Here is a 12,798-nt window from a genome sequence, read left to right on the forward strand (position 1 = left end):
CCATGGTGAGTCAGGAATCAGAAACAAAACAATATGATTACACACATGCTCTATGAAGTCAGCCAAATGGTTTCTTTATAATAATTTGCAGCAAGCATATTGCTCAGTCTCTATAAAGTAGGTTTCTAAGTAAACTTCCTTGTTCTAAAAGAAAAGGTCTGAACGGATAAATTGCTATGCAGAAGCACAAAGTTTTAAAATGCTTTTATCTTCTATAAGAAGTAATTAAACTCTAAAAGCCAAACAATCTAACATCAAATGTGATTTCCTCTGAGATAGACTTTATCCATCAGTTTCTTTTTTCTTCAATCATCTGAAATATCAGAATTACTACACTGGTAATCTTCATTGTAAAAATGTGATACTATCTTATTTAAACTTGATTAACTTTCTATAACAACTATTTTAGGAGTGGCATCTCTAAAAATAATTTTATCCAATGTATCCATCAGTCATATTTAAAGGCAATATAAAAATCCTAATAAAGTTGGTAAAGTTTAGAGTACTACTCAGATACTGCAACATGATCTGTATCTTTAAGGGGGAAAAAAGAAAAATCAAACTTCTATAAATGAATGGGATTTTGGATATTTATGGTTGGCACAGAAAACAGAATTTTGTACTTTCATTGGACATTTTTACAAAGAAAATGTCTCAATGATCATGTTTTCAACATCATTCTTCATATATATATATATATATACACACACACATATATACATACATATATATATACACACACATATATATATATATAAATATTATTGACTGGGGTGATGCAGAAAGCCACAAATGAGAAAAGGACACTAAGGTTTTAATAAAGGGAACAAAAAGTTGTTTTCACCAGTATAGATTCACATTACAGTACACCAATATTGACAGCATTCTCTTGTCTATTTTTGGTACAGAAGGTGGTATCTCTCTACATAACCTTGTAAGGCTTCAGTAACTAAAACGTAAAACAAACAAAACCCCCAAAAAACAAAACAAAAAACCCAGCCTATTAGTTTACAGTTTATTTTAAAAATTCTGAAAGACACTGCAAGTTCTAAACTTTTAGTAGTGCTACCCATACACAACCATCTGGTAAAGAACCCAGTAAAAGAGCCTCCTTTCAAGGAAGCTTTGCAACAGTAGAGTTGTGCAATATGGATGTTTCTTACTACAAGAAAAAAATTATACATGGCACATTCTCATTCGTATTTTGTAATGTAAAAAGTTACAAACATACCTAATCAAATAAATAATAATAAAAAAAAAAAGAATTTGAATGTATTTGTTAAGTATCCTAAAACCACTACATAGAATAATGGCAACTTTCACTCACAGATTATTTACATGGTAATACCCAGTGTGGGTACACTGCTACAAAACTCAAAACAGAAGGAGTAAACTTGAAATGTTTTCCATAATAAAGATCTAGCAGCATGACTATCTAATGCTGTTTTATCCCGATTGCTTCTGAAACGTTCCTTTTTAGTCTGTGTCTTCATCCAGTTCATAATTGTCTTTATCATAAATATCTTTTACTAAAAGAACCCGTACAAGCATATTTTCCAAGGTGTTTCGGTCCAGTGAAGTAGATGTGTACCAGACAGGGCTATCTGTAGAACTAGAGCATTCTGGTTGCAAATAAAAAACATCCATTCTCTGATTAAGATTCTGTGGACTTTGGGAGAAAGGAGAAAGTCAATTTCACAGTATATATACAAAATTCCCCACAACTTTCTTTTCTTCTTCCAAGAACAATTCTGTTACTACTAACCATATTATGTGGTCAGATCATGTCTCATTACTTATGTTAAATATTTTATCATTAATATATTTTGAAAGTTAATTTCTGTGGCTAAAGATTATGTTCCCACCAATATAAATTATTATTTCACTGAATCCAAAACACCATCAAAACAAACAGTATATTTAATCTTTTTAATACTGCCACTAAACAAGTAGAACACTGCCAATTATAATTTTATGATCTAACAATTATAACATGCATTCCAGTTTCAGAGATATTAAATCTGAAAACTGTGTCTTAACATTGATGAAATATAGCAGCTCGTAAAATAAAAATACCTAATAGCATTATACAATAGAAATTTAACTTTTAAAATACCAACAACACTGAGATAGGGATTTCCAACTAATAGTTACTACCATCAGAGCCATCCCAAACCACTGTCCGAAATATTACCAGCATCTGCAGGTGACACCACTAGTTTTTAAGAGCTAATTTAGGGACCTAACTATAATTTATAAAACTTGACATAAGAAAATGATGTCACAGTTAGTTCATATTAACTCTTTGAAAATTAAAGAGTATATATATAAAGCAATGGACAAGCATAAAATAATTTATGATCTCTAAACATTTCACTGGTTTAAAATTTCCTAAAATGCTGTTGGTCTTAGATTGGGGGAAAAAGTGGTGGTATAGTTGAAAACTATACATAGTGTTTCAGAACACTATGTAAGACCTTCTCAAAGGAATATTTTCTCTTAAATGTAAGGATTTCATTTCCATCTCCATCTATCTATTCTACCTTTGAACATCCCTTTTCAAACTAGCCCAACCCTTGTGTCAAGTTTCATAACACAATAAAACTGTATACTATAAATACTATATAAATACTGTAGATCCATTTATTTATATATAGTATATGGCTGGTTTCTGGCTATAACAATAGAATGGAATAGCTTCAGTAGAGACTCTGTAGCCTAAAAAGCCTAAAATACTTACTATCTGACCCTTTACAAAAAAAGTTTGTGCCCTATGCTTTATATAATTACTGGAATTGCTGTAATTTAAAAGATGACAATAAGAGTAGTAATTTCACTAGACAACAATTTCTTAACATATGCTTGAACCTTAAAGTATAAAGTATAAGCTAGGTATTTTTAATATTGAGACTTATAAACATTACATGTGAGTGAGAAGTGAAACAAAAATCTAAAAAAGATCAGTGAAAAAAGTCACCTCTTAATAGTGTTAAATTCAAGGCAGCTAACCTATACTACCATTTAAAAAGTTAAATATCATCAACACTTACCTTTTAGACAAGTAGCATTCAAACATTTTCACAGGACATCTAGAAGGATTGGCTGTATTTTCAATTTGTTCAAATACTGGCTCATCATCTTCATGTTTTCTTTTTCCAGTAGTAATTTTATCTTAAAAAATAAAAATTACATGAACTCTCTAAGACTAATCTTGAAGAAAAATATTTTTACTATTCACTCCTTGTATCTGTTACACCAAATATGTGGCTTCTGTTAAGTCATGATTTTTCAAACAAAATGAACTAATAAGAAACTAACCCTAACCCTAACCCTACTCAAACTACTATTGAGAAGGTCCAGGTGGTCTTACTTTGTGAAAATGGCAGCCCTGAGATTCTCAACCAGTGACCCACGTGCTCTTTACTAAGGCAAGTCTGGCTACCGGTGCCACAGCAATCTGAAAATAAAAATCTGTTACACTACCTTCATTATCTGTTCCACATAAGGAAGACACCTGGTATCGAAGACACGCTTTGTTTTCCATTGTTAAAGGATTTTTTTTCCAGTGCCTGAACACGGTGCCAAAGGAGAGTCTTAAGTGTTGCTCCACTGTTTTCAGGCCAAAATACTTAGTGTTGAAGTAGAACAGGGTGTTCAGAAGAGCTACTGGAGAGTGCGAGCCTAGTTGTTTTATCCTCCAGAGGTAATCCTCTTCAACTCGAGAAAATATTGACCCTTAAACAGAGAAACATTTTTTAAAAATAATGATCACTTAACCATCTAAAAAAAATAAAGTTAATTCAAGAACAAACCTATTTCAATCCTCTATTCATACCCAGTCAAAACTGGAATGAATTCCAGAATTACCGATGCAAAAGACGCTAGGCAATGCCCACGACTGCGGAGCTAGCATCTCTGGAGTAAGGGACTGGGTGTTCGCTTCTGCTCTTCTATAGGACAAGCACTTGATACTCAGAAAGGAATTTAAATCTGCATGATTGCTGGGGAAAAATTAGGTGACTTCCATTCACAAACACATTTTCTTCACACATCTCAGATTTCTTACAGAAATTTGTATCACAATAGCCACTGTAGGGCTTAAGAATGTACATCCAGTTTCTTAATCCAGAGAAAGTAAGTCACATTTATCACAAAGTTCTTCATAAACACTAGTTATCAACTACATCAACAAAAGATGAACAGATAAGTTCATAAATAAGTACTCTGAAAAACATGCTAATTTAAATTATTTCCTAATTATTTTTAATATACCTTCTGTAAAAATAAAAATCCCAGTAGCAAGTTAGCAACACTTTTATTTAAACGAGGATTACCTCCTTAAGAACCAGAATACTCAGAAGGAGGCGCAGATTCAACAGTACATAAATTACATAAAAAACTCTCAATCCTGAAAAATTAAAATATATATATTTTACACACACACACATATATAAAGAGCATTACCATCTGGAAGTATACTTGGTTGCCAGCTTCGAAGTATTTTATTCAATTCTTGCTCAAATGTCTGGTATCCTGGATCAATAAATATGTTGTCTTTTCGATTACTACCACACAAGTACTACAAAAAAAAAAAAAAGTTTCTTGAAGGAAAACCAACGTATTATAAAGAGTGAATATATACTTATACTCTGTATATCTTAAGAAAGAAAGAAATCTTATATCTAAAAAATCCACAGGCATACTTACATAACAGAAGAGCTACTGGCTTAACTATGTTTCTAGAAATCATAAAGAATCAAAGTTACCAATTACTCTTTTGCTTAAAAAACTCAAAGCTGAAATACAAACCCAAGAATCCAGAATGTAAGAACTGGGAGAAATCTTCAGACTGTCAGATAAAAACAGAGTATCTGGCTCCAATGTTCATTATATAGAACATGGAGAAAACAAAATGAGATTTTCAAGTAAGAGTAAGTTATTATTAAAGAACAACTCTGAATGGTACAGATGGGATGCAACGTTACTCTGCAGCCATCTGCGGATCCCTTCTAGCACTTTGGTAAGGAATGCTTTTTTTTTTTTTTTTATTCTTATGATCATTTTTTATTAATTATTTTAGAGTATAATAATGTAGAATTATATATGTTCTGTTCTACAGTTAGGTTTTTGGCCAGTGATTTTCAATCGTACCTACTCATTGGAATCACCTGGCTAACTTTTTTTTTCCCTAATAGTTTATTGTCAAATTAGTTTCCACATAACACTAGGAATGCTTTTTTAATTACTGCCTCCCTTTAACTCCTGTGAGTCCGTACAAATTTGACTCCAATAACTTACTATGACAAATCTTAACAGTGAGAGTTGTTAAGGAATGATTTAAAAACTAAAGTTTGCAAAGTCCATCTCCAGTGGAATCTAAAAATAACATAATGTAGAAGTGAAATGGCAACGAGAGCACAAAGGGAGGCGCCGGGAAGCTGACAGTCTTAAGGCCCATATGCTGTGCGTAAAGTGGTACAACACTGAGGGTAGACGATGAACTGAAGATCCTAGGGCAACCACAGCAAAAAACAATTTTAAGAGGCAAAACACAAATCAATAGTAGAGATAATAGAGAATCGTAGAAAATAACTAATTCAAAAGAAAGCAGAGGGGAAAAAAACAAGCCAAAAAAAGTAAAGATAAAACAAATAGAAACCAACCAAAAGGACAGATTTTCATCCAATGGCAGCTGTGATTCCACTGAGTATAAAATATCTAAACCAGGGGGCGCCTGGGTGGCTTAGTCGGTTAAGCGTCCGACTTTCGCTTGGGTCATGATCTCACGGTTCGTGGGTTCGAGCCCCGCGTCGGGCTCTGTGCTGACTGCCAGCTCAGAGCCTGGAGCCTGTTTCAGAGTCTGTCACTCCCTCTCTCTCTGACCCTCCCCTGCTCACGCTGTCTCTCTCTCTCTCTCCTAGAAATAAATAAATAAAACATTAAAAAAAAAAAAAATCTAAACCCAGGGTGGCAAATGAGAGCCAAAACTGGTCCAGTTCCTATTTTTGTCAATAAAGTTTCCTTGAGGGGCGTCTGGGTGGCTCAGTCGGTTGAGTCTGTCTGACTTCAGCTCAGGTCAAGATCTCGCAGTTTGTGAGTTCAAGCCCCACATCAGGCTCTGTGCTGACAGCTCAGAGCCTGGAGCCTCCTCCCAATTCTGTGTCTCCCTCTCTCTCTCTGCCCCTCCCATGATCATGCTCTGTCTCTCGCTTTCAAAAATAAACAAACATTTAAAAAAAATAAAGTTTCCTTGAAACACAGACACAATTGACATTTGCGTATTGCCCAAGTCTGTTTTCACACTGCAATGGCAGAGCTGAATGGGCACATGATATACCAGTATGGCCTGCAAAGACTAAATAAAACATTTACTATCTGGTTCTTTATATAAAGGGGAAAAAATGTTTGTTGGTCTAAACATACCAAGACAAAGATTGATCAATTGGATTAAAAAAAAAATCCAGGCCCAACAATATGCTGCTTAAGAAGAAAGCTACTATATTTATTTATTTTTTTTAAAGTAATCTCAAAAAAAAAAAAAAAAGTAAAAAAAAAAAAAAAAATCTCTACACCCAGCATGGGGCTTGAACTCACAACCCCAAGATCAAGAGTCGCATGCTCTTCCAACTTAGCCAGGTGCTCTGAGACACCGACTTGAAATATGCAGACACAGATAAATGAAAAGTAAAAGAATGGAAAAAAAATAGTCCCTCGTCGGGCTCTGTGGTCACAGCCCAGAGCCTGGAGCCTGGAGCTGCTTCGGATTCTGTGTCTCCCTCTCTCTGCCCCTCCCCCACTAATGCTTTTTCTCTCTCTCTCTCTCTCTCTCTGTGTCTCTCAATATCAAATAAACGTTTAAAAAAAGAAAGAAATTATTTCCCCCTTATTGCTTGACTTCTGGCTGAGAATTATTTCATGGTCATTTCTCTCATTTTGTATTCTGAATGCTGCTTTATGGTAAGAACAAAAGATATAAATTGCTGTTCCGAACATGAGGAGTTCACTTCTGCAATTGTTTTATATAATGGGCATCAAGTTTACATTAAAAAAAACTATAGTCCCATTAAACAGGCTGAATTGTGATACTGTATTTTAACCAATAATATTGAGGATTTCCAGACAGATACTTTTATAGAATTCTTGCTCTCTGACTAACCCAAAAGTAGGAGAGGGGTCTGACATTGTCACTTCATTGATTGCCACGCACTTGGTTTGGCATCCTATTTGCAAGGCATTAATTAAGAATTTTTGTTCTACCATTTTGAAATTATATTGACTCTCTTCCTTCTGACTAGCAGGACTAAAATTAGATTAGTTCAGATGATGATCTGCTAGTCTGAGTTTTGATTCTTATGTGGTGGTTTTTTTTTTTCCATTCTTTTATTTTTCATTTAACAAAAGGAATACTATGTTATGGTATAGCCATTATTCTCCATTAAGACAGTCCCAATTTACAAACACCTAATCTGCCCCATCACCAAAGCCCAATAACTCTTGTTTTTCAGAAGCAAAGGAGAAGCCATCAAAGACAGCTACACCTTCTAGAAGTAACCCTGGAGAAAATGCTGTGACGGGCCAGGCCTGTCTGAAGAGTATCAATCTTTTTTTTTTTTTTTTTAAGTTTATTTATTTATTTTGAGAGAGAAAGAGAGAAAGAAGGAGAGAGAGAATCCCAAGCAAGCCCCTCGCTGCAGGAGTAGAACCATGAGATCATGACCTGAGCTGAAATACAGAGTCAGACACTTAACCAACTGAGCCACGTAGGTGTCACAAGAGTAGCAATCTTAATAAAAAATTTTACTTAAAAATAATTACTAATTACAGAATTTTTTGAATTAATAAGTATTCTCTTTCCAAAATATAATTCCTGTACAAGGATTCTGGTTTCTCATTGTATTTAGAATGCTTTGGAACAATATTTGAGAGAACTAAAGATCCACAGATAATTTTGGAAGCACTGCATAGAGTATCATTAAACAACAAAATATAATGTGATCTACACATATAAATCTCTAAAATTTCTAAAATTAAAAAAAGTTATAATTAAATATTTAACTCAATATATCTAGGTTTATTTACTTATTTATTATTTAAGTTTATTTATTTTGAGAGAGAGAGACGATGCAAGTAGGAGAAGGGCAGAGAGAGGGGACAAAATATGTTTTACATTTTTAAAATATAAATTCTTTAAAATCTTATGTGTTTTACACTTAGATCACTTCTTATTTCAGATGAGCTAAGTTTCAAGGACTCTGTTTTCCTATGGACTAAAAAATGCAAAGCAGGTAGGTATCTATTTACTTAAGCAGAAATCCTGGCAGTGGTATTTGAGAAGCAGAATATAAGTCCACTATAACATAGTTGAAAGTCATGTGTTTTAGGCTTTAGCCTGCCAAGTCCTGGAAATACCTGCTTTCCTGCAACTCTCATGGAATAAGGAAAGAGGGTATCCCTGGGGAACCCTTGTACGTGAGAACCAGTGCAGCCACAGAATTTTTAGTGTTGTGATTTTAGGCAGATGGCCCTTCTTCAGGCCAATAAGGATCTCATTTCCACAGGAATGAAGGAATTTAACGTTCTGCTGAATCAGCAGGTCTTCCCTAATCCTTCTGTCCCAGAAGCAGCCAGGATGACTACGGTGGATGACTGGGTGAACTTCTACATCAATTGTTACAGGAAGCAGGTGACGGGAGAGCAGCAAGAGGAGGAGAGAGCTCTACAGGAACTTGGGCAAGAGCTAGATACTCTGTCTGCCCTTTTCCTGGCCAAATATATGGCCTTCCTGAAGTCCTTGTGAGCATCTAAATCACCCACTGTCTTCTCCCTAGCCAAGAAACCCAGGCCTGCATCCCAAAGAAACTCTTAAATCCTGCCTCTGTACTCTTCAAGTGCTCAGGCTCTACCTTGACACTTAAATAAAGACCAAGTTTGGTTTTGGGGCAAAAAAAAAAAAAAAAAAAAGAATATCATCTGTTTTAGAAAATATGTTCAGTCATTAACATGTTTATTTAATCATAAACTGTCACTAATACAGTATTATCGACATACCGACATACCATTCCATGAGAATAACACTGTTTAAATAGTATTTGTGTGTGTGTTTCAAATCCTTGAGCAGAACATATTATAGCTTTTAAGTCAGACTGCTTACCAGATTCAAAACATATGAGCTATATATAAACTCAGGTGAGCTACTTAACTTTCCTTCATCATCAAAAAATGGTGACAAAAGTAGTAAGGTTGTTGAGAGGACTAAATGACATGTCAAGCAATTAGTACAGTGCATGGAAATCAGTAAATAGTCCAAAAAAAGTAATCTCCAATAACTACTCCAATGTTCAGTGTTCACCATACAATAAACAACTAATGTCTCTTGAAGAAACTAAGGAAAGGATTAGCAAAAACTCTGAATGTATTACACCACTGCTATGAAAAATGAAGCAAATTCTTAAGGCCCTTCTAAATCAAAGATTAAATAAATTTTAAAATGTTATATGTATTTTAATAGCATTCAAAAACCCTATGTAGAACTCAAATTAACAAGCTACAAGTGAGTTTACTCTATTTTTTAATTTAATAAATAGAGTTCTAACTCTCGTTTAAAAAAAAAAAAAAAAACAACCAACCAGAATTCATCCAGATAAGAAATTTTGGGGAAAATTTTGGAAAATGAGAATAACTATCTAGAGTACACAAAGAATTCTCACAAATGGAAAGTGATAAACAACCCAACAAAGGAAAAATTCACAGAAAAGGAAATTCAAACCGCCAATGAACATAAAAAGATCCTCAATTCTTTTGGGAAGCAATCTCATGATAGCTTTTAAAATAAAAAATACATTGGGGCACCTGGGTGGCTCATTCAGTTGAATGTCCAACTCTTAAAATTTCAGCTCAGGTCATGATCTCCCAGTTTTGTGAATTTGAGTCCTGTGTCAGGCTTCGTACTGACAGCACAGAGCCCGTTTGAGACTCTGCCCTTTTTTCTCTGTCCCTTCCCTGCTTCTGTGGGCACGCTCTTTCAAATAAACAGACTTTTAAAAAAATAAGTAAAATTTTAAAAATAAAATAAAAAATAAAAGCTTTTTCTTATGATCTAATAAAAATGTCCTTTCTGAAATCTTATCTCATAGAAATAAGATCTTTAGGATCAGGGCGCTTGAGTGCCTTGTCAGTTAAGCATCAAACTTCGGCTCAGGTCATGGTCTTGCGGTTCGTGCGAGCCCTAAGTCAGGCTGTGTGCAGACAGCTCAGAGCCTGGAGCCTGCTTCAGAGTCTGTGTGTCTCTCTCTCTGTGCCCCCCCGCCCCCCCTGCTCCCCGCTCACGCTGTCTCTCTCTCTCTTGCTCTCAAAAAGAAATAAAATATTTTTAAAAATTAAAAAAAAAAAGATCTTTAGGATCATTATGTAAGATCTGGGGAAGAAGGTATACATTATCTATAATAGCAAAATTTTATAACACAAAAGGAATGCCAGTCACGGTTGAAATGACTAAATTCAATGTGGTATGAACTATGCAGTCAGTTAAGTCTGTTCCTACTGACTTAGAGGGACTGCCACAGTGTGCTGAGAAACAGAAGGAAGGAAGCTGTAGCACAAAAGTAATATGGCTCCATGTTCTTAGTTGACAAACTATTATATCTTTTGCCATATTCATAAAAACTACAGTGAAGCATATACATTCAGCTGACCATGGTGCGGTGGAGAAGACTCAGGAATAGGGCATCCACAATTCAACTGACCATACGTTTGGTGTGCAGCACACATGTTCACATGTGTAAGATAAGATTGATGAAAGAAGGATCATGATTTAGGATCTCGTACAATTTTCTTTTTCAACAATAACCATTATCCTTGTACAAAGGGGGCGGAAATCAGCTGTTCTGTTTATGAGGGAGGAAAAAAAATGCTGTGCTCCCCTTTCACACAGTACTAGTTAAACATCCATAATTACATTTAAATTTCTCAGTATGCAGTACAGAAGTGGCTACCTATTTACTCCCTACATTCACAAGACAGGTCTCACAACGAAAGATGTTATTCCTTCGAGACACAAATCTAAGAAAACACTACTTCTTCAACATTATCTTTTTTGTCAGATGTGAACAAAATCAATAAATGCAACAGAAAAATATGCACACTTTTCCAAAAATAGTTTCTATTTCTGTACACATCCTTGAAGTAACATTAAACAGCAACGATTTCTGTAAAGTATATTTTAGATAACTTATCTTTACACTCAGGTTTGAGATTATTTTTTAAAGCTGCTTATAAATACCATACAGTCTTTTACAAAATTAAATCAAGTCTGTGAAAATATGTCTAATGATGAGAACAGTAAAACAACTTCTTTCAATTGTAAAAAAAAAAAAAACCATTCTAAAGTGTACAGTTTGGCAGTAAAAGAATTTTTTCAGGAAACATTTTTTAGTAAAATGTAAAGAACCTGTTTATAAAGGGGGGAAATTCTGACATATGCTACAATATGGATTAGCTTTAAAGGCATGCTTAGTGCAAAAAGCCAGTCACAAAAAGAGTAACACTGTATGATTTCACTTCTACAAGATACCCAGAGTAGTCAAACTTATGGAGACAGAAAACAGAGTGGTGGCTGTCAAGGGCAGAATGAGGAGAGAATGAGTTATTGCTTAATGGGTATAAAGTTTCAGTTTTGCAATATGAAGAGTTATGGGGATGGATGGTGGTGATGTTTGGACAGGATTACAACTGTCCTTAATATCCTTGACTTACATACTAAAAACAGTTAAAATGGTTAAGTTTTATGTTATGTGTATTTTACCACAATAAAAACAATTGGGAAAAAAAGAACCAATTTAAAGACATAATTTATAATCCTTTCTTATGCAATCCATTTAGCTCTCAAATCTCTAATAGTATTTGGAATTCTAATATTTAAAGAATCCATTCAATAAAAAGCAATCCAGGGGTGCCTGGGTGGCTCAGTCGGTTGAGTGACTGACTTCGGCTCAGGTCATGATCTCATGTTTCGTGGGTTCGAGCCCCACGTAGGGCTCTGTGCTGACAGCTAGCTCAGAGCCTGGAGGCTGTTTCAGATTCTGTGTCTCCTTCTCTCTCTGACCCTCCCCTGCTCATGCTGTCTCTCTCTCAGAAATAAATAAAACATTAAAAAAAAAAAAAAAAGCAATCCAGAGATTCAACTTCCTATAATAGGGTTATAGGGAAACCAACCAATTCTCTTTACTTAAATAAAATGAAAATATTTTTTAAAATTTGTGGAATGCAGTTAAACTAGTTAATAAAGGAAAATGTATAGCTTTAAATGCTTTACAAGAAAAGAAAAACAGTCTAAGATCAATGATCTTAAGCTGGAAAAAAGAGAACAAATTAAGAAAAGAAACAGAGATCAGAGATTCCAAAAAAGAGAAAACAGAAAAACAACAGAGAAAAATCAATGAAACCAAAAGCTGGCTCTCTGAATAGATCAAAAAAAGAAAACTGATAAACTTTTAGTTAGATCAGGAATATAGTCAAACCAGAACCCTACCCCACTAGGTCCAATCCCACTAGCCATTTGTTTTTCACAATGTATAAACTAAGAGCTATATTTTTTATGATTATAAACAGTTATATTTTTAAGCTGCTATCTACCTATCAACATCAACCTAGGCTAACAAATATGTGACAACTTTGATGAACTGGACAAATTTCTTTAAAGACAAAACTGCCAAAATGAACTCAAAAGAAACAGTGATGTAAATAACCTTATAGAAGTTAAATGAATTGACTTAATAATAATTTAAAACTACATAAAAATGC

The 12,798-nt window shown here is 34.4% G+C and overlaps 1 protein-coding gene across 5 annotated transcripts in view; it reads right to left on the reverse strand.

Annotated features, from left to right (window-relative positions):
* Window positions 1–793: 793 nt before the first annotated feature.
* The window catches only part of ZMYM2 (zinc finger MYM-type containing 2), a 106,537-nt gene continuing 94,532 nt past the window's right edge, over window positions 794–12,798 (reverse strand). For all 5 annotated transcript variants that reach the window (XM_077774729.1, XM_077774727.1, XM_077774730.1 and 2 more), the window contains 4 exons: window positions 4,465–4,579; window positions 3,484–3,735; window positions 3,051–3,171; window positions 794–1,669 (listed from right to left, as the gene is read on the reverse strand). In XM_077774729.1, coding sequence (XP_077630855.1) covers window positions 1,477–1,669; window positions 3,051–3,171; window positions 3,484–3,735; window positions 4,465–4,579 — 681 coding nt within the window. In that variant the 3' untranslated portion in view covers window positions 794–1,476. The remainder of the gene's footprint in view (window positions 1,670–3,050; window positions 3,172–3,483; window positions 3,736–4,464; window positions 4,580–12,798) is intronic.

Source organism: Crocuta crocuta, unplaced genomic scaffold (assembly GCF_008692635.1).
Source record: "Crocuta crocuta isolate KB4526 unplaced genomic scaffold, BGI_CrCroc_1.0 scaffold277, whole genome shotgun sequence".
NCBI lineage: Eukaryota > Metazoa > Chordata > Mammalia > Carnivora > Hyaenidae > Crocuta > Crocuta crocuta.